Raw genomic sequence first — 19,908 nt, 5'->3', positions numbered from 1 at the left:
CTCACTGACGGGGCTCTTGCTGCGGGCACACTCAGCTCTCTCCCCGTGGCTCAGCCAAGCCATCCTCCTCCTTCCCTGATGCAGGGCACCCCCTTGGCCCCAAGCCGCCCCCTGCAAGGCAAGAGAAGACAAAGCTGGCACCTTTACCAACGTAGCTGGATTTATTCGTGTAACAGGAACCGCGTGGAGGAACCCAGCTGCCCGTGGGGCTGTATTGCCCCTGCCTCCTGGGCCCTGCCCTGGAGAGGGTCCCAGCTCCCCCTGCTGGGCGGTGCAGAGGTACAGGGTGGGTCCCACACCAACCCTCCCTGAGCCTGGCCAGCTGCTGGGGCTGCCCGGTCTCAAGGGGATCCCGTCGTTTCCTGCCCAGGAGGGTCAAGCATCCACATGCCCAGCCCCTTGCGGGCAGCTACGTATCCCTGGACTCCTAGAAAGCAGCATGGTGAGCCTGGCATGGAAGCAGGAGGCCGGTGGGGGTGAGTGCTGGGGCGACAGCCGGCTGCCCGGAGCCGCGGGTCTCTAGAAGCCGATGACGGTGCCTGCAGCTGCGGAAAGGGCGGCTGGCCGCGGGCAGAGAGCTGGCCACCGGGCGCTAGCATCTGGGTTGGGCCTTAGGCAGCAGCGACTGGAGCGCCTCCTAATCGCCAAAGTTCACGGTGTAGGTCTCCGCCGTGGTCAGGGGCTGCAGGGTCCCTGTGCCCACCTCCCAGGCCCTGGCCTCCGTCTCCAGCTCCGTCTCCGTCTCCGTCACCGTCTCCAGCTCGGTGTAGGTCTCAGTCTCCCAGGTGGTGGCGGTGGGCGGCGGCTGGCTCCAGGGCGTGAAGGTGGTGCTGCTGAAGGCGAAGGGGAGGGAGGTGGGGGGGGCTGTGGTGGGGGGGGCGCCGGGGGTGGTGGCGGCATTCAGCATGCGCTGGCGCATCTGTTGGCGGAGCCGCATCCGCTGGCGCATCCGCTGGCGCATCCGCATGCGCTCGCGGGGCGTCAGGGGCCGGCCGGGCGGGATGCGCCGGATGGGCCGGTTCCCGTTCATGGCCATGATCTCCCGGATGCGTTTCCAGTTGGAGCGCGAGAGGACGAAGTTGCACTGCGTGGCGCCGATGTCGTACAGGACGTTGCAGGTTTTGACGCTGGGGTTGTAGCCCTCGGCCCTGGCCACCACGCGGTACTCGCCCGGGTTCAGGATGCGCCAGTAATCCCCGCCGCTGGCTGCGAGGGCATGAGGGGAGGGGGGTGAGTGGAGCGCGTGGGGCAGGGGGGGTTTGCCCAGCACCTCACAGGGTTGTCAGCACCCTTCTGGAAAGAGGCTTAGCCTGGACGCCCCCTGCTTGCCCTGGGCCCTTTCAGAGGCGTGCCCATGGGTCAGGGCCCTCCTGCCACTGAGAGCCGGGCACCTCCAGCCTTGGCTGCTGGAGGGGGGCTGGCCAGCTCGGGGACACTTACGGCTGCTGCAGGATCCCTGCCGGGTGTGTGCTACGGGGTCAGGGCACAGGCTGGGTGCCCTTTGGGGGAAGGGGAGAACAGCACCATTGCCGGCTGGGTGATGGGGGGGAGGGAACAGCACCCAGCGTGGGGGTGGGGAGGTTGGGGACACCCGGGGGCTCACCATGGGGGTGGGGAGGCTGGGTGCCTGGGGGGGAGGGAACAGCACCTGTTGCAGGTGGGGGAGAGGTCGGGGCACCCAGGGACCCGCCGCGGGGAGCGGGGGACGTGGCCGTACCTGTTTTCATGTTGTGGTTGATTCCTCCCACGGCGATGGTGGCGTTGGCAATGGGGTCCCCCTGCTGGTCCGTCACCACCCCCTTAATGCCCCGATGCACCTGCCGGGGGAAAGGCTGTTAGCCCAGGGCTGCTGCAGGGCCCCCCCCCACTCAAGACCCCCCGCTTCGGCCCCCCCGGCCCACCTGCTCCATGAAGGTGAGCAGCGACTCCTTGTTGTTCTCCCACTCCTGCTGCAGCTCGCCGGCGTGGGGGAACTTGTCGCAGCCCAGGTACACGGAGAGCTCCAGGCAGTTGGTGTGCAGGTAGCTGAAGTCGTTCAGGCCTGGCCCGGCAGAGAAGGGGGGACGGGCTGTCAGCACTGGCCGGGGAAGGGCTGGAGCCCTCCTGTGCTGCCCGTGAGGGGGATCATTCCCCTCCTGAGGGGCCGGCAGGGGCCCTGGGGCAGGCAGCATGGCCGCAGTGATGCCAGCCTCTGGGGCGTGCCCCCTTGAGCCGAGGGAGTGCCTGGCCTGGGTGAAGCAGGCCAGAGCGGTGGGAACGGCGGTGAGAAAGACCAGCTCAGCAATCCCCGCCTGCCAGCACTGGTGGGGCTGGATCCCCGGAGAGTTCTGGGGCGGGGGGGCATTGCAGACAAAGCTCTGGAGGGGGTGAGGCTAGAGTGGGGTGGGGGGCACCCAGCTGAAGGGCCAGCACAATGGAGGCTGGGGGGGTGTGCCCGGCTGAGGGCGATGTTGGCACCCTTCCCAAAGGGAGCCCTGTCTGTCCTAGTTTCCCCAGCCCCGGCACCTCTGACAGGCAGGTGTTTGCTGTGGCATTACCCCCCCACACACCCCCACTCACTCCCGACTCGGGGGTGCCACTTGGCGCCGCTGACGATGCCCATGCCGTTGGTCATGTCCTGGGTGTGGCAGCCCCCGCGGAAGGTCTCGGTCATGCTGAGGTGAGCCGAGGCGTAGGAGATGGCCAGCCAGCGGAAGATGGCGTGGTCGGGGGTCTCCTGTGCCTCCAGGTTCTCGTCCTCGTAGTCGTCCAGCGTGCGTGCCACCGCCCCCTCTCCCTCGGGGGGCGGCCGCGCCATGTCGTAGGGGTACGACACCAGCTTCTCCCCGCCGTGGAAGTTGGCTCCCAGCACGAAGGGGGTCTTCTCCATCCAGGCGAGGATGGCACGCACCTCCACGGCCACCTGTGGGGGGGGGGGCACAGAGCCAGGGCATGTGGGCACCTCCTGCCCCTGGCAGAGCCCCGCTCTGCCCAGCAGCCACGCCTGCCTGCTCCCTGTGGCTAATCCCCACCCCATGAGACGGCCGGGCATTGGCTGGCACCCTGCCCACTAGTTTCCCCATAAATGCCATCACAGCGCTCCCTGCCATCGCCTTCCCCCCTAGCCCTGCGGGCAGGGTTCCCAGCCGCCCCACCCTCCTGGGAGCCAGGGCCCCCACAGGCACTCACGTGGGCATCCTCGGCCAGGTAGTGCTCGGGGATGGGGATGTGGTGGTTGGGGACCCGGTGCGGGACCCACTTCCGCTCCTCGGCCGCCCACAGCACGCTGGCCAGGTCCGGGAAGTTCTCGAAGATGTCGTAGCCTTCCTCGTTCCAGTGGCCCAGCGCCCAATTGCCCAGCTCCGAGCCCTGCGGGGAGGGGCACGATCCGCTCAGCAGCACGCCCCCCCCAGCAGCTGGCATCAGCCCCACCCCCCACACACTGCCATGCCCCAAGGGCTGAACGCGGCTTCCCCTGCCCCATTCCCTCACGGCATCAGCAGGACCCTCCCCCATGCCGGATCACCCCTGCCCCCAATGCCCAACCCCCAGCAGGGTCCGCCCCCATGCCCAGCACCCAGCCACCCCACTGCATCGCCCCAAGGCACACCGCCAGGCTGAGGTCCCTGCTAACTGGGTCATGCCACGGGGGGTCTCTCACCGCCTGGCTGGCGATCTCGTAGCCGTCGGGGTTGAGGGAGGGCACGAGGTGGATGCGGGTCTCGGTCACCAGGCTGCGCACACGCGGGTTCCCGTCCTGGTACTCCTTGCACAGGAACTGCATCAGCAGCAAGAGCAGCTCGCGGCCTAGCACCTCGTTGCCGTGCAGCCCGGCCGTGTAGCGGAACTCGGGCTCCCCTGCGGGGAGAGGGCGCGGGGTCAGGGCGATGCCCGCCAGAGCGCACCAGGTCCAGGGGAGCCGCAGGCCGGAGAGACGCCGCGTCCCTCCGCCCCGCGCAGGGAGAGACGCCCTCCGATCCCTGGGGGTGGGGCACGCTGGGGGCTGGCAGGGCAAGATGCCCAGGAGCCTGGTGCCACCAGCTCCTGGCCCCTCGCTGGCCTGCTGCTTTGCTGCATGGAAATCCCCAGGCTGGCGGTGGCTAACGTAGGAGAGGTCTGCCTGCCCCGTTGCCCATGCCCCGGCGGGCCAACCCCAGCCCAGGCCCCGCCTCACCCTGCTCATGCTCCCCCGGCTTGTCCGAGATCTCCATGGCGTAGATCTTCAGGCCGCGGGAACTCTTGCCGATGTTGTAGATGCGTGTGATGCTGGGGCACTCTTCGTTCACCACCTTCATGAGCTGCAGGGAGCAGGGAGGCATTAGAGGGGCCAGGCCTGCCCGCCCCGCCTGCCAACCCCGGGTGGCTCCAGGGAGGGGACGGAGGGGCCCTTGGTGGGGAGTCCATGCTGCCAACAAGGCAAGGGGGTGCGGGGGCGGGGGCTGAATTGCCCTCCCATGAGGGGAATAAAGGCCAGGGAGCCGCTGCTGTTGGGACGCACAGCGGGGCCGGCAGCGGACGCCCCAAGAGGCTCGTGGAATCAGCTGATGTTACCCAGGCTGGCGCCAGGCAGCTCTGGCCCCCGGCTGCTGGCTGTGAGCAGAGCTGGGGCGGGAGAGGAGCCAGGGTCGATCCCCGCTGTCAGCCGAACGCCGGGGGGGGGCCAGTCCCTGGCAATGACTCTGCCGGGAGGGGCCAAGATGCTGGGGACACGGGGCCGGCTGTAGCACTGGGAAATGCTGCAGAGAGGGGGCACTTGCCCTGGCCAAGGGGCCGGGGCCTAATGCGGCAGGAGGCCAGGGCAGCACTAACCCCCCCAGAGGGGGCAGGGGGTTCCCTGGAAACACCCCAGGAGCTGGGTGCTGTCCTGCGGGACCAGCAGCGGGCAGAGACTCCGAGCCAGTGCAGTGCGCATGGAATGGCTGTGAATGCCGCGCCGGGGGGTGAACCCGCGCCCCCGTCCCCAGGGGGGGTCGCACACACACCTGCCTCATGTCCTTGTAGCTGTGGTGGCGGAAGTCCAGGTTGTCGGTGGACGTCACCTCGTTCTGCTGGCTGTAATAGCTGCTGACGGCTGGGGAAGGGGCAGAGCCGCTGGTCAGACCCGCAGCCGTGACCCGCCCGCCCAGAGCCTGGGAGCGAGGGGCTCGGCGCGGGCTGGGGGCAGAGGGGACTCAGCGCTGCACGGGCCACGAGGCGGGGACCCTGGCGCCCGGGAGGGGCCGTGCTGTGATGGAGGCTCTCGGGCAGGTGGTGCAGTGGAGAGCCCCTCGCAGCAAGCTGCCCCAGCCAGCTGGAGAGCTCAGCACGCTGGCATTGCCAAGGGCTCTGGTGTGGGACCAGCCCCCTGTCCAGGTGGGCTCAGCCAGGGCAGGGCTCCCTCCTGGGCAGGACCCTCCCAGTGCTAGTCCGGGTCCCCAGAGTCCCTGCAACCAGGGGGTGGGGGGTTGAGCTGGGGGCTGCAGGACCTAGAGCCCCCCAGCAGCAGCCTGGCCATGCAGGGCTCTCAGGTCTGTTCTGCCCCCGCCATCGGGTCCCTCCTGCCCCAGCGCCCAGGCCCCGCGCAGCTCCCCAGAGCCGCCTCCCGCCCGCGGCCGGCTCTTACTGGAGAGGGGGCAGCCCAGCACCTCCAGCCGCATGCACAGGCTCCCGTTCCAGATCTGCGGGTACACCCGGATGAAGCGCGCGACCACGGGCTCCGGGAACTCGGTCAGCACCGGCGTGTCCTTGTCCACGTTGCCGTGGAAGAGCTGCAGGGAGAGGCCCGATAGGCTCGTCAGGGGTGGCACCAGGACACACGGACCCTGGGGTCAGGCAAAGGAGGCGGGTGCCGGGCAACCCCGCCCCCCCATGCTCTGCCAGTGCCCCACAATCCCGACCCACAGCCCCAGGCCTGGGATTCTCCCCCTAGCCCTGCCAGTGCCCCTCAATCCCGACCCCCAGGCCTGAGCTCCCCCCAGCTCTGCCAGTGCCCCTCAATCCCGACCCCCAGCCCCAGGCCTGGGATTCTCCCCCTAGCCCTGCCAGTGCCCCTCAATCCCAACCCCCAGGCCTGAGCTCCCCCCAGCTCTGCCAGTGCCCCACAGACCCGACCCCCAGCCCCAGACACATGCCGGAGTTACAGCCGCTGTGCCCCAGAGATGGTGGAGGCCACCTGGGCGGGGTGGGGGCAGGGCTGGGGGGGCAGACAGGAGCCCCCGGCAGGGGCGGGGGGGTCCGTACCATCTCCTCATAGCCGTTGGAGTACATCACCCAGTTCTGGCTGTCGTTGCTGAAGCCCACGTAGAAGGCGGTGACAAAATCATCGCTGGGGAGACAAGAGCGCGGGGGGGGGACTCAGCACCCCGGGGCAGCTGGGGGCAGCCACAGCCGGGGCAGGGAATCTCTGGGCAGGGCAGGGGCAAGGACAGGGATCTTGGCCTCAGGACACAGCCAGGCAGCAGGAGGCAGGGCAGAATCGCAGCATCAGAGCCCACACCCCCTCCCGCGCCCCCTACCCCAGCCCTGAGCCCCCTCCTGCACCCAAACTCCCTCCCAGAGCCTGCACCTCTCACCCCTCCCGCACCCCAACCCCAGCCCTGAGCCCCCTCCTGCACCCAAACTCCCTCCCAGAGCCCGCACCCCTCACCTCTCCCGCACCCCAACCCCAGCCCTGAGCCCCCTCCTGCACCCAAACTCCCTCCCAGAGCCCAAACCCCTCAGCCCTCCTGCACCCCAACCCCCTACCCCACCCCTGAGCCTCCTCCTGCACCCAAACTCCCTGCCCCAGGCTCAGCCCCCTCCCTCACGCCGAACCCCTCAGCCCCAGCCCAGAGCCCGCAACCCCTCCTGCACCCTAACGCCCTGCCCCAGCCAGGTGAAAGTGAGTGAGGGTAGGGGAGAGCGAGCGATGGAGAGAGGGGAAATGGAGTGAGTGGGGCGAGGCCTTGCAGAAGGGGCAGGGCCTCAGGGCAGGGGGCGGGGCAAGGGTGTTTGGGTTTGTGTGATTAGACAGTTGGCAACCCTAGCCTGGCCCATACGTACTGGATCTGGGAGCCCCCCCAAGGGCCCGGCCCGTACATACTGGATCTGGGAGCCCCCCAGCCCATATGTACTGGATCTGGGAGCCCCCAAGGGCCCGGCCCGTACGTACTGGATCTGGAACACCCCCCAGCCCATATGTACTGGATCTGGGAGCCCCCCAGGGCCCGGCCCGTACGTACTGGATCTGGGAGTCCCGGCCCTGTGTGATGACCCCTGTGAATTTCGTGGTTCTCCTGGTGTCCACCTCAATCCAGTGAGCCCGGGTGTCGTCCTCGGCGCACCAGGCACCGTCGAAGAAATCGTCCTCGTTGGAGCCGGCCTGGGAGGGGGCAGAGGGAGAGGGGAGAGGGCAGGGTCTGCCCTGAGGCCAATGGCAGGTGGGGGCACCCCGGGGCTGGGGGTGGGGCTGCTCCTACCTGCATGTTGAGCCGCCCGCGCTGGGCGCCCAGGCCGTGCCGGAGCATGGACGAGGCCAGAATCTGGTCGTCCTCGATGCGGTGGGACTCCATCCCGATGGGGGGGCACGCTGCAAGGCAGGGAGGGCAGCGGCCGCGTGACCCGGGTGGGGGGACGGGGAGGGGACTCGCTAGCCCAGCTCCCTGCCGGCCCCCGGGTTCCCCGGCTCAGTGCCACGCCCGCACACCCAGCTGCCCCCGGCCCGGGAGCAACCCTGCTGTGCCCGCGGCTGGTGGCGGAGTTCTCCCTGCTCTCTGCCCCTTGCAGCTGGCGTGGCCCCTGCCGGGCAGCAGGTGCCAGTCAGGCCCTCGGGCCCAGTGTGGGCACCAACCCAGCAGAGGTGCTGAGGCTCGGGCAGCTTGGCTGCCAGGGGCCGTGCCCAGTTTCTGCATCTCCCAGCCCTGGGCAAACTGGCCTCACTCACCCTCCTGCCCCTTCATCATTCCTGCCCCTTCTCTCCAAAGGGGGCACGTGGCTCTGACCCCCGCCCCTGCATGCCTGGCTGGCGGGCTGGGCCCCTGGCACAGGGTCACTCACTTGTTTTCTCCTCCGGGGGCGTCCATTCGTCCTCATCTGTCTCCCACTTCTTCCCTCCCGGCTTCTTCGGCTTCCCTGCAGGTGGTTGGGGTGGGGGGTTAGTGAGAGGCAGCGGGAGGATGCCGTGGCTGGGGCTGCGCCCCCTGCTCTGGGCAGGCACTGAGGGTGCCAGGAAGGGGCACGGAGAAGAGGTGGGACAGGGGCCCATTGCCCCGCACCCCTTGGCAGCGGAGCAGGGCCAGAGCAGCCGAGGGGGAAGGGGCTGGGAAGGGCAGAGGGGGTGGGGGTGGGGGGAACCGTGTGCGCGTTTCTCTAACTCAAGCCAGCCTGGCAAGAGCACCTGGAATTACCTAGGCAGGGCCAGGCTGGAGAGCGGGCCCCACTGTGGGTCCTGGGCACAGTGCTCCAGGGCCGGGCCCAACTGTGGGTCCTGAGTACAGTGCTCCAGGGTCGGCTCCCGCTGAAAGTCCTGAGTACGGTGCCCTGGAGCTGGGCGGGATTCTGGGTGCGGTGCCCCGGAGCTGGGCGGGATTCTGGGTGCGGTGCCCCGGAGCTGGGCGGGATTCTGGGTATGGTGCCCCGGAGCTGGGCGGGATTCTGGGTGCGGTGCCCCGGAGCTGGGCCCCAGCCAGGAGAGACGTGGTTTGGGGAGGCAGCTCCGCACTCACCTTTCCGCTCCTTGGTCTTCTCCTCCGCCCACTTGTCATCCTCCGTGTCCACCTCCTCCTCCTCCTTGCTGCTGCCGCCTTTCTTGGGCTTCCCTGCTCCAGGAGGGGAGAGGGGCAGGGTCAAGGTCAGTGTGGCCGAGGAGGGAGGGAGGGTTAGACCAGGCTGGTGGGTTCCTTCTGCCCCGGCCGCTTGAACACTGTGTCCCGGGGGATCCCCGGGGGCAGCCAGCAGCACTGGCCAGCTGGGAGAAGGGAGCCCACATGGCCAGGGGTTTGCTCTACTGGGGAATGCATGCATGGTCAGCATATCTAGTCCCGTCCACAATTCACCTGGCCCCGCCCCATGTCCCTGGCCCCACCCACAATTCACCTGGCCCCGCCCCATGTCCCTGGCCCCTCCCACAATTCACCTGGCCCTGCCCCATGTGTCCAGACTCTTCCACAATGAATCTGGCTCTGCCCCATGTGCCTGGACCCTCCCCCTGTGTGCCCTGCCCCACCCCATCGTGGGCAGCCCTCTCCTTACCTGGCTTGAGTCGCTCCTCATCCGTTTCCATCTCGCCTTCACCCTCTTTCTTGCTGGGGAACTTCTTGGGCTGGGGCAGGCCGTATTCCACTGTGGGCGAGAGCGGGGCGCACTGAGGGGCCGGCTGGGTGACAGCACCCTGGGGGGATGCACACAGGGATGCTGCCTCCGAACGCAGCGGGAAGTGGGGGAGAACACGCCAGGGATCGGCCCTGCCGGGGATGCCACAGGGCGTGGCACTGGGCCGGCGTGCACCCAGGCTGGGCCGTGTGGGCACGGGGCATCCCTCCCCGCAGGACCTCAGCCCTGCCCAGAGTCACGGCCCCCCCAGCTGGGACTCCCTGGCTGCTGGTTCTAACAGGGGCTGGAGCCTCTGTTAGCTCCTGGGGAGGCCAGATCTCCTCCGGCTGGCCTAAGCCCCGCCATGCTGACTGGGCCTGCATGCACTGGCTGGGTGGCAGGCCAGGCCATGGTGGGGGTGGGAGCAGGTTCGTATGCGGGCCAGGGCTGTGGAGGGGGGCCAATGGCACCTGAGTGTAGGGCAGGGAGACGGGAGGGGGCAGAGAGCTGTGGGGTCTGGAGCAGGGGAGAGGGGGACAGAGAGCTGCAGGGGTGGGGAGAGGCAGGGTGCTGCGGGGAGGGCAGGGGCTGAGTGCTGGCGGGGGAGGAGGCTGGGTTTTGGGGGCCGGGGGCCCATCCTGAGGCAGCCGACACTCACTGTCGTCATAGTCCGGCAGTGGTGCCAGGGGCAGCTCCTCATCGTAGTCCCGCTCGGGGGGCAGGGTGGGGGGCTCCATGGGCGGCTCTGCAGGGGGAGAAGAGAGGCTGCGTGAGACCCAGGGAGGCGGGTACAGCCAGGCCCCCCTGGAGGAGAGCTGCCAGGGCTGGGGGGACTTAGCCCAGGAAAGACCCTCCGACAGGGCAGGCAGGGGGCTGTTCAGAGGACAGATCATGGTCCAACCCTGCCCAATGGTCTGTGACATTATAGGGCGCTAGGCCTGGGTATGAGGTACTCTGAGGCGAATTCAGGGACAGTGGCTGGAGCAGACCTGAGGGCTGCCCTAAATTGCACCTCTGCTTCACTGGTCCCTGGGGGACTTTGCAGGGGGGCCAGAATAACCCCGGTGTGGGAGCACCCCAGCCCCTCCCGCACTGAGCAGGTCCTTCTCCCAGGCTATGTGGGTCACAGATGGGTGGCTAAGGGGCAGAAGCAGAGTCCAAGGGTCTCGTTGAGCCTGGGCAAGTCGCCCCAAGGGCACCACCCCTGCGGCTCCCCGTGCAGCAGAGCCTGGGGGTCCCGTGGGAAGGGCCCTGACACCCAAGCAGCGGGGAGGTGCTTCTTTGCATGGGGGGGGGCTGGGCACGAGGAGCGGGCACCTCTCCGACTAGCGGGCACATGGCCCAGGGCACCGGAACCTTTGTAGAAGGGGGAGGGGCCCAAGGCCAAAGTGCCCCCTCCCTCCCCGCGGCTGGCTGAGCCAGCTGCCCTTTCTTCTGGTGCCACAGCAGCCCCTGGTGGGCGAAAGGTGTAATTGCAGCGCCTCCGCAGCAGACTATTATTCTGCGGGGGAAAAACAATCTGCAGAGGACATGAATTCTGCACTAATGTGTCTTTTGTTAAAAAGTGGAGGGAGGGGGGATGGCTCCCTGGTCCCTCCGGTTTGGTGCTGGTGAACACAACAGCCTCTGCACCGATGCAGCCTTAGGCCTTTCCGGGGGTGGCTCACTCAGGGGGTTTTCTTCCCTGCCTGTTCCCCAGCCCCCTTTCTCCCTGGCTGGGGAAGACTCTGGGCCGTAGGAAACATACTTGGACTTGGCTTCTCCTCCACCTCCAACGGCGGCCTCTCGGGTGTCTTCCTGCTCAGAGGTTTCTTGGGTTTCTTCTGCCGCCGGACGTATTCGACTGGGGGGAAGGAACGTAGGTTTGTCACTGTCCTGCTGCAGGAGGGAGAGGGGGCTCCAACCAGGGGGTTTCTCCTGGGGATGCAGCAGGGGGCTCTCACGTGGCATGAGGGGACAAGTGGCTGATGTGTCCAGAGTGGGCGGAAAGGGCTGGCAAGAGGAAGCACCCCTCGTCATCGTCCTCCCCACACAGGGACTGTGGGCCCAATCCTCCCTGCCTGGCTCCGTGGGCATCACTGACCCCTGTCCCAAGTCCAAAGGGACCCTTTTGCCCCTGCTCAGCCCTGATGCCGGGCACAGGAGCTCAGGCCCCGTGGGACTTTGGCCCGAGGGGTGTCAGGTGTTTAAGAGCCATCTTACAGGATCCCAGTGCTGGGGCTCCGGGCTCTGCTCCGTCCCCGGCTGTTGGGCAGGGGCCGTTCTGTGGCCCAGGCCCCTCACTGCAGCCCCAGGGGAGTGCTGGGGGGCCTGGGGCACAGGGGATGGGGCTGTGCAGCACTGGGGGTCAGGGGCTTAGGGGGTGAGGCTGCCCCATCCCAGGGGAGCATTGGGGGTCGCAGGCAGGCCCCTTCTCCTTGGTGTGGGGGGGTCCCAGGGTTGCACTTGCTCTAGGGCAGGGCTGTCCCCGGGGGGCCAGGGCCCAGCCGGGGAGCGAGGGTCTGGGCGGAGGGGCCGCGGGGAGGCAGCAGCAGCCCCGTACAGTCCTCGTAATCCTCCCGCTCGATCTGCTCATTATAGTCCAGCGTGGGCGGCTCGGGCTCTTCCGTCATCACTGCGGGGAGAGACAGACACAGTCAGCAGCTGCTGCCCGCGAGGGCAAGGGGCCAGGCTGGGGCAGGACACGGCAGGGGCTGCTCTCTGCTGTGCCAGGCTGGAGCCAAACAGCGGGCAGGAGAGGGCAGCGCAGTCATTGCTACAGCCCCATCTGGGAGGCTGCACCAGGACTGTGGGCCCTAGGGGAGCCCCCCCCAGGCTCCCATGGGATGTGCCAGAGCTGGGGGCTCCTGGAGACTCTCCTGGCTCCCCGAGGCCAAGGGGATGCAGCGGGGCGCCCTGGAAAGGGCTCTGGCTTCAGGACAAGGAACTGAGGGGCACACGGCCAGGGGGCAGGCCCCACGCAGCTGACGAGCACTCACCGGAGTCGGGCGCCGGTCTCCGGTCCTCCCTGCCGGGCTCCCACGGCTCTGTCGGGGGCTCCTGGAACTCATCTAGGAACAAAACCCGTTGGCTGGGAGGGGTCCTCTGGGCCGGGCACCTTCCCGCTGCACCAGAGCCTCTGCAGCCACCCCTGCCCGCATCCAGCTGCCCGCTCGCTGCATGGCCCACATAGATTCATAGATATTTAGGTCAGAAGGGACCATTATGATCCTCTAGTCCGACCTCCTGCACAACGCAGGCCACAGAATCTCACCCACCCACTCCTGCGAAAAACCTCTCACCTATGTATGAGCTATTGAAGTCCTCAAATCGTGGTTTAAAGACTTCAAGGAGCAGAGAATCCTCCAGCAAGTGACCTGTGACCCGTGCTACAGAGGAAGGCGAAAAACCTCCAGGGCCTCCTCGAATCTGCCCTGGAGGAAAATTCCTTCCCGAACCCAAATATGGCGATCAGCTGAACCCTGAGCATATGGGCAAGATTCACCAGCCAGATATCCAGGAAAGAATTCTCTGTAGTAACTCAGATCCCACCCCATCTAATATCCCATCACAGGCCATTGGGCCTATTTACCATGAATATTTAAAGATCAATTAATTACCAAAATCATGTTATCCCATCATATCATCTCCTCCATAAACTTATCGAGTTTAATCTTAAAGCCAGACAGATCTTTTGCCCCCACTGCTTCCCTTGGAAGGCTCTTCCAAAACTTCACTCCTCTGATGGTTAGAAACCTTCGTCTAATTTCAAGTCTAAATTTCCCGGTGGCCAGTTTATATCCATTTGTTCTTGTGTCCACATTGGTACTGAGCTTAAATAATTCCTCTCCCTCTCCGGTATTTATCCCTCTGATATATTTATAGAGAGCAATCGTATCTCCCCTCAACCTTCTTTTGGTTAGGCTAAATAAGCCAAGCTCCTTGAGTCTCCTTTCATAAGACAAGTTTTCCATTCCCCGGATCATCCGAGTAGCCCTTCTCTGTACCTGTTCCAGTTTGAATTCATCCTTTGTAAACATGGGAGACCAGAACTGCACACAGTATTCCAGGTGAGGTCTCACCAGTGCCTTGTAGAATGGTACTAAAACCTCCTTATCTCGACTGGAAATACCTCGCCTGACGCATCCCAAGACCGCATTAGCTTTTTTCACAGCCATATCACACTGGAGGCTCAAAGTCATACTATGATCAACCAATACTCCAAGGTCCTTCTCCTCCTCCGTTCCTTCTAATTGATGCATCCCCAGCTTATAACTCAAATTCTTGTTATTAATCCCTAAATGCATAACCTTACACTTCTCACTATTAAATTTCATCCTATCACTATTACTCCAGTTTACAAGGTCATCCAGATCCTCCTGTATGATATCCCGGTCCTTCTCTAAATTGGCAATACCTCCCAGCTTTGTATCATCTGCAAACTTTATTAGCACTTTATCCCGCTTTTTGTGCCAAGGTCAGTAATAAAAAGATTAAATAAGATTGGTCCCAAAACCGATCCTTGAGGAACTCCACTGGTAACCTCCCTCCAGCCTGACAGTTCACCTTCCAGTAGGACCCGCTGTAGTCTCCCCTTTAACCAATTCCTTATCCACCTTTCAATTTTCCTATTGATCCCCATCTTATCCACTTTAACTAATAATTCCCCATGTGGCACGGTATCAAACGCCTCACTGAAATCTAGGTCAATTAGATCCACTGCGTTTCCTTTGTCTAAAAAATCTGTTACTTTCTCAAAGAAGGAGATCAGGTTGGTTTGGCACGATCTACCTTTCGTAAAACCATATTGTATTTTGTCCCATTTACCATTGACTTCAATGTCCTTAACTACCTTCTCCTTCAAAATTTTTTCCAAGACCTTGCATGCTACAGATGTCAAACTAACAGGCCTATAGTTACCCGGATCACTTTTCTTCCTCTTTCTTAAAAACAGGAACTATGTTAGCAATTCTCCAGTCATACGGTACAACCCCTGAGTTGACAGATTCATTACAAATTCTTGCTAATGGGCTTGCAATTTCATGCGCCAGTTCCTTTAATATTCTTGGACGAAGATTATCGGGGCCCCCTGCTTTAGTCCCATTAAGCTGTTTGAGTTTCGCTTCTACCTCAAATATGGTAATGTCTACCTCCATATCCTCATTCCCATTTGTCATGTACCATTATCCCTAAGATCCTCTTTAGTCTTATTAAAGACTGAGGCAAAGTATTTGTTTAGATATTGGGCCATGCCTAGATTATCCTTGACCTCCACCCCATCCTCAGTGCTGAGCGGTCCCGCTTCTTCTTTCTTGGTTTTCTTATTATTATTTATATGGCTATAGAACCTTTTACTATTGGCTTTAATTCCCTTTGCAAGGTCCAACTCTACTTGACTTTTAGCCTGTCTCACTTTATCCCTACATGCTCTGCCCTCAATAAGGTAGCTTTCCTTGCTGATCCCTCCCATCTTCCACTCCCCGTATGCTTTCCGCTTTTTCTTAATCACCTCTACGAGATGCTTGCTCATCCAGCTTGGTCTGCAACTCCTGCCTGTGAATTTTTTCCCCTTTCTTGGGATGCAGGCTTCCGATAGCTTCTGCAGCTTTGACTTAAAGTAATTCTAGGCCTCCTCCGCCTTTAGATCCATAAGTTCTTCAGTCCAATCCACTTCCCTAACTAATTTCCTTAATTTTTGAAAGTCAGCCCTTTCGAAATCAAAAACCCTAGTCGCAGATTTATTTTTGTTGATCCTTCCATTCAGTTTGAACTGAATTAGCTCATGATAACTTGAACCAAGATTGTCCCCTACAACCATTTCTTCTATGAGGTCCTCACTACTCACCAAAACCAAATCTAGAATGGCATCCCCTCTAGTCGGTTCAGCAACTACTTGGTGAGGGAATCATAGAATCATAGAATATCAGGGTTGGAAGGGACCTCAGGCGGTCATCTAGTGCAACCCCCTGCTCAAAGCAGGACCGATCCCCAACTAAATCCATCAGCTATCGCATCTAGGAAAATCTGAGCCCTATTATTATAACTAGCACTCGTCCTCCAGTCTATAGCTGGGAAGTTAAAGTCTCCCATGATCACGCAGTTTCCATTAGTCTTTACTTTATTAAAAACATTAAAAAGGGCTCTATCCATATCCAAATTAGATGCCGGCGGTCTATAGCACACCCCAAGAGCTATCCCAGGGGAGGCCCTGCCCATGTGCCACCCTCACATGCTGTTCCCCCCAACGCTCGCCAAGCTGCTCCAGCTCTGGCCGGGGTCCAGGCTCCTGTGTCCTAGGGAGATGGGGCCAAGCCTGGGAGAAGTGCCAGGGCACTAGCTGCAATGGGGGGATCCCCCCGCAACCTCCACCCCCCCTCCCGGAATCGCTCTTACTCCGGCGGCTCCCCGGCTCCTGTTCTTCAGCCCAGTGCGGCTCAGCCGTCTCCTCAGGAAATCCATCTGGAAAACACAGGGCAGGAGTTCAGAGCGCTGGGCTGGGGGCTGGGGAGGGGCGGGAGGGCATGGGGCTGGGACCGAACAGCTCTCTTGATCACTGTGGGGAGAGTCGCATGGCAGGGGTTCAGGCTGCACATGGACCAGGCTGGGCAAAGGGCTCAGCGCCACCCTGCCGGGAGGAGGAGGACCTCTCAGGGCCTGGGGAAGGCACATGGTCCTTATCCCTGCAGGGAGAGACTCAGTATCCGGTGGGGACAGTCCCGGGGGGGAGTAGGCGCTCGACACCCGGCCGGGACAGTCCCGGGGGGGGGGGGAGTAGGCGCTCGGTACCCGGCCGGGACAGTCCCTGAGGGGCTAAGTGCTTGGTACCCAGCGTGGGGCTCAGTGGCTGGTGCCAGAGGGGGGTTGCTCAGCACCCAGGGACCGTATGCTCGTCATGTTTCCCCCGCCATGCAGGTCGATGGACGGAACCCAGAGCTCCAGATTCTCCTAGAACTCTCTCCGGAGCCGCCCGCGCTCCCAGTAGGGGCGGGTGGGGCCTGGAGCGCCGCGGAATTAGCTAGGGACACTCCCTGTCTTCTCTGCTCCAGGAACCAGGCCCATGGCACGCGTGTAGCTGGGCTGGGCGTGATGTGTGCAATTAGCAGACGAGTTTATCCAGAACCCTCTAGGCCCGTATTGTTCCTTCGGACTCTTGCTGTATGCTGGGTAATGGGCAACAGACCCAACAACTGGCAATGTGGAGGGGACCCTAATCCAGCAACAGAGAGAGATGGAAACTGGTCCTGCAGGGAAAGGGTTTTAAAACATCTGGCTGTTTGGGGAAAATGCAGCCCTGGAGGGGACTGGACCAGCTCTATGCCTGAGTGGAACAGCACGAAATAGCTAATGGTACAACTGAGATGACTAAAGTGGTGGTTTTACTGCGTGGAAGGGGGGGGGGGCTAAATCTTACAAGCTGGAACACAACCCTCCAGGCTTCTCTTACTCAGCAGATGTTTGCTGAGGTTGTGGAAATTCTCCCAAATCGCCTCCCCCCTAGGCCCCTGGGCACCACGGAGTGTTTCCGCTTTTATAAATAGAACCAAACAGCCATTCCCAAATTTGCGGCTGCGTTGAGGAAATTAACGGAGCATTGTCAGTTTGGAGAGCGTTTCAATGGGGTGTTCAGTTACTGTGCGGTTTGCAAGATGGAGCAATTGACTGAGGTTGGTTTAACCCTCAGCTGTGCACTAGAAATTGTGTGATCGATGGAGAGAGCTGCTAAAAATGCCAGGGAGCTGCAACAGCACCCAGGCACCAAATAAATGGGAGGTCAGCCCAAAATGGACAGCACTCTGGCTGCATGCTCTTGCTGTGGCAAGCAGTTCCTCCGTGCAAAGGGCTGCAACAAACTGGGGCGCAGACAGGGTGATGTGCAAAACGCACAACCACCATCTCACAAGGAGAAGCCCGGGGATTTTCGTCAGCTTGCCGGTGACAGCATGGAGTCCGCAGAAAATGCTGGGGCATAAGAACATAAGAGCGGCCAGACTGGGTCAGACCAAAGGTCCAACTAGCCCAGTGTCCTGTCTTCCAACAGTGGCCAGGGCCAGGTGCCCCAAAGGAATGAACAGGACAGGGAATCATCAAGTGATTCATGCCGTTGCCCATTCCCAGCTTCCGGCAAACAGAGGCTAGGGACACCATCCCTGCCCATCCTGGCTAATAGCCATTGATGGACCTATCCTCCATGAACTTATCTAGTTCTTTTTTGAACCCTGTTATAATCTTGGCATCCTCTGGCAAGGAGTTCCACAGGTTGACTGTGCGTTATATGAAGAAATACTTCCTTTTGTTTCTTTTAAACCTGCCGCCTATTAATTTCATTGGGTGACCCTAGTTCTTGTGTTATGAGAAGGAGTAAATAACACTTCCTTATTTACTTTCTCCACACCAGTCATGATTTTATAGACCTCTATCATATCCCCCTTAGTCGCCTCTTTTCCAAGCTGAAAAGTCCCCGTCTTAATAATCTCTCCTCATACGGAAGTCGTTCCATACCCCTAATCATTTTTGTTGCCCTTTGCTGAACCTTTTCCAATTCCATCTCTATCTCTCCAACAGTTTGTGTAACAATAAAGGTCTTTTCACATGGACGGAACAAGACATCAAATGGATCTGGAAACCGGGTCTGCCATGTCTGTGTCGGATAATCCAAGGCTCTTTAAAGAGGGGAAGTTGCAGAATACTCGATGCTACTAAAAACATACACAGGGGAAATCCTCACCCCCCTGGCGGTTATTACACTGAACGCAACATACAAATGTGTTCTGTTAAACCTCTCGGATGTGAGGCGAGAGGGTCAGGTATTATTTGACGGAGAGTGGCTGAGAGAGATTCAGGTGGACAGCAGAGCATAAAAGGTTCAGATCCTCCCATGTTATTTAGGCACCTAATTCCCGTTGATTTCAAAATCCCAGCAGATTTACAAAACTGTATGGACTCTGGCCCAAAACAAACCTCTTAGACAAGGCAGAGGACGTCTTTCAGGAGGGCACCAAAACCTTAAAAACACCTGCAAGCAAAACTTGTGCCTGAAGGGGGAGCAATTCCTACATTTTGCAAAGCTGGTCCAGTGCATTTTGCCATAGGGTGCTTACAGGACTCCAGAACTATACCCAAGGTCAACTGGAGCGAATGGAGTGAAAAAGAACAGGGTTGGCCACATTTGTGGTGATTTCAAGGCTGCATGAAGATCAGCATCCCTGGCCTAGAAGTCAGGCTGTAATTGCCTCATTAGCTGGTGGGAGGCATTTCTCTGAGATCGACCAAGCCCAAGCCTATCTACAAATGGAGATTGAAGAATTTCTGTGTGGGGTGAATTGCTGCTTAGAAAAGCTCCTCGGGAAAGGAATCCTCATGGAGTCTTTGCAAGCAGTTTACTGCAACTGAAGAGTGTGAAAGTCATTTAATCAAGAACATTTCAGGTCCTAACAGGCAGAAATTTTCGGTTGTGAATGGATCCACTCACTTTCCTATTGAAGCATCCAGTGTGGAGAGCTTTGAGAAGGGCTCAGATGAAGTGAAAGCTGTTAAGAAAGTTGAACAGTCCTCTAACCAAGTGGCTGTGTTGGGCCAGCTTGTTGGGGAGACAAGGTTGTTGAGAGAGGAATGTCTCCATGCTGATTCTGTGAGTGAACAGCCGGTGTCTCAGGTTCGGAGGGAAGACTGGGTAGCTGAGTCGCCAGAGCAGAACAGCTGGGCAGTTAATCTCTCGAGAATGCAGGTCTACTCTCATCTCCAGACACTTTGGATATGACCTGTAGTCTCTCAGTGAACTTAACATCTAATTCCATGTGGAAGCAGAGGTTGGTAAGGAAAGGACAACAGAACCTGGAGCCTAGCTGATGAGTGAAAATGGATGGTATCTCTCGAAGACAGAGTCCAGCCGTGGAATTGGTAGCAGTTAAGGATCTGAAAACTGGCGAACTGGCTCCTGTCTGTGGTAATGCAAATTACTTGGCTGGCAGGGAGAAGAAGGACTTGCTAATAGCTGTTAGCACAGAGAACACGCCCAACCAGCCAGTGAATTCTGTTAAGCAAGAGAAATCAGGGTTTGATCCTTCAGGACAAGGGGGAAAGAGAGACCTTAATTCTGCAAAGGGAAGCCACAGGCTGACCCTAAAAGGCCCAAACCCCAATGGTATTGAGCCAAAGGTGTGGAATAACAAACATGAATGTAGATGGACACTTGCAATGAATTTGTTGTTATTGCTCATGGTAATTTTTGTAACTAATGTGTTGCTACTACCAAAAACTGTAAAAATGTCCAATGTGCCTAATCTTTTGGAAAATCCCTTGAACACGTTAAAAGGAATACATGAGAACCCACTTTGTGTTAAAAGGCCTTGTTATAGTGATGTTTCAGTTAATGCCTGTGAACAGTACTGGAACTTTTCACAGGGGAAAAGACGTTCCAGACCTGATGTGCTGTATGAAAAGGGAAACTGAGGCACACTACCATATTGCTTTCATGGCTAAATGCCAAGATTCCTGTCCTATAAACAACAGCAATATCTACATTAAGTTGATGTTAATTGGGTTTCAAACATTTGCCAGAGTTTGTAGCTATGTTCTTTCGCTCTTGGCAAGATCACATGAGACATACAGGACCCATGCTGCAAAAGCAGATCCAATCCACTATTGTTCTAAACAAGTTTTACCTTGAGTTTGTAAGGAGATTCA

At 60.4% G+C, this 19,908-nt stretch overlaps 1 protein-coding gene across 2 annotated transcripts in view; it reads right to left on the bottom strand.

Moving 5' to 3' along the window:
• Window positions 1-157: 157 nt before the first annotated feature.
• The window catches only part of AEBP1 (AE binding protein 1), a 29,375-nt gene continuing 9,624 nt past the window's right edge, over window positions 158-19,908 (bottom strand). For both annotated transcript variants that reach the window (XM_074939920.1, XM_074939921.1), the window contains 20 exons: window positions 15,619-15,684; window positions 12,225-12,296; window positions 11,789-11,860; window positions 10,994-11,089; window positions 9,905-9,991; window positions 9,187-9,276; window positions 8,661-8,753; window positions 7,993-8,067; window positions 7,416-7,525; window positions 7,179-7,318; window positions 6,199-6,283; window positions 5,582-5,726; window positions 4,962-5,050; window positions 4,154-4,277; window positions 3,641-3,837; window positions 3,169-3,348; window positions 2,560-2,902; window positions 1,902-2,041; window positions 1,718-1,817; window positions 158-1,206 (listed from right to left, as the gene is read on the bottom strand). In XM_074939920.1, the coding sequence (XP_074796021.1) occupies window positions 638-1,206; window positions 1,718-1,817; window positions 1,902-2,041; window positions 2,560-2,902; window positions 3,169-3,348; window positions 3,641-3,837; window positions 4,154-4,277; window positions 4,962-5,050; window positions 5,582-5,726; window positions 6,199-6,283; window positions 7,179-7,318; window positions 7,416-7,525; window positions 7,993-8,067; window positions 8,661-8,753; window positions 9,187-9,276; window positions 9,905-9,991; window positions 10,994-11,089; window positions 11,789-11,860; window positions 12,225-12,296; window positions 15,619-15,684 (2,873 nt within the window). In that variant the 3' untranslated portion in view covers window positions 158-637. The remainder of the gene's footprint in view (window positions 1,207-1,717; window positions 1,818-1,901; window positions 2,042-2,559; window positions 2,903-3,168; window positions 3,349-3,640; window positions 3,838-4,153; window positions 4,278-4,961; window positions 5,051-5,581; window positions 5,727-6,198; window positions 6,284-7,178; window positions 7,319-7,415; window positions 7,526-7,992; window positions 8,068-8,660; window positions 8,754-9,186; window positions 9,277-9,904; window positions 9,992-10,993; window positions 11,090-11,788; window positions 11,861-12,224; window positions 12,297-15,618; window positions 15,685-19,908) is intronic.

Source organism: Natator depressus, chromosome 26 (genome assembly GCF_965152275.1).
Source record: "Natator depressus isolate rNatDep1 chromosome 26, rNatDep2.hap1, whole genome shotgun sequence".
Taxonomy (NCBI): domain Eukaryota; kingdom Metazoa; phylum Chordata; order Testudines; family Cheloniidae; genus Natator; species Natator depressus.
The sequence above is the reverse complement of the archived record's forward strand: the minus strand, read 5'-3'. Positions and strand labels throughout refer to the sequence as shown.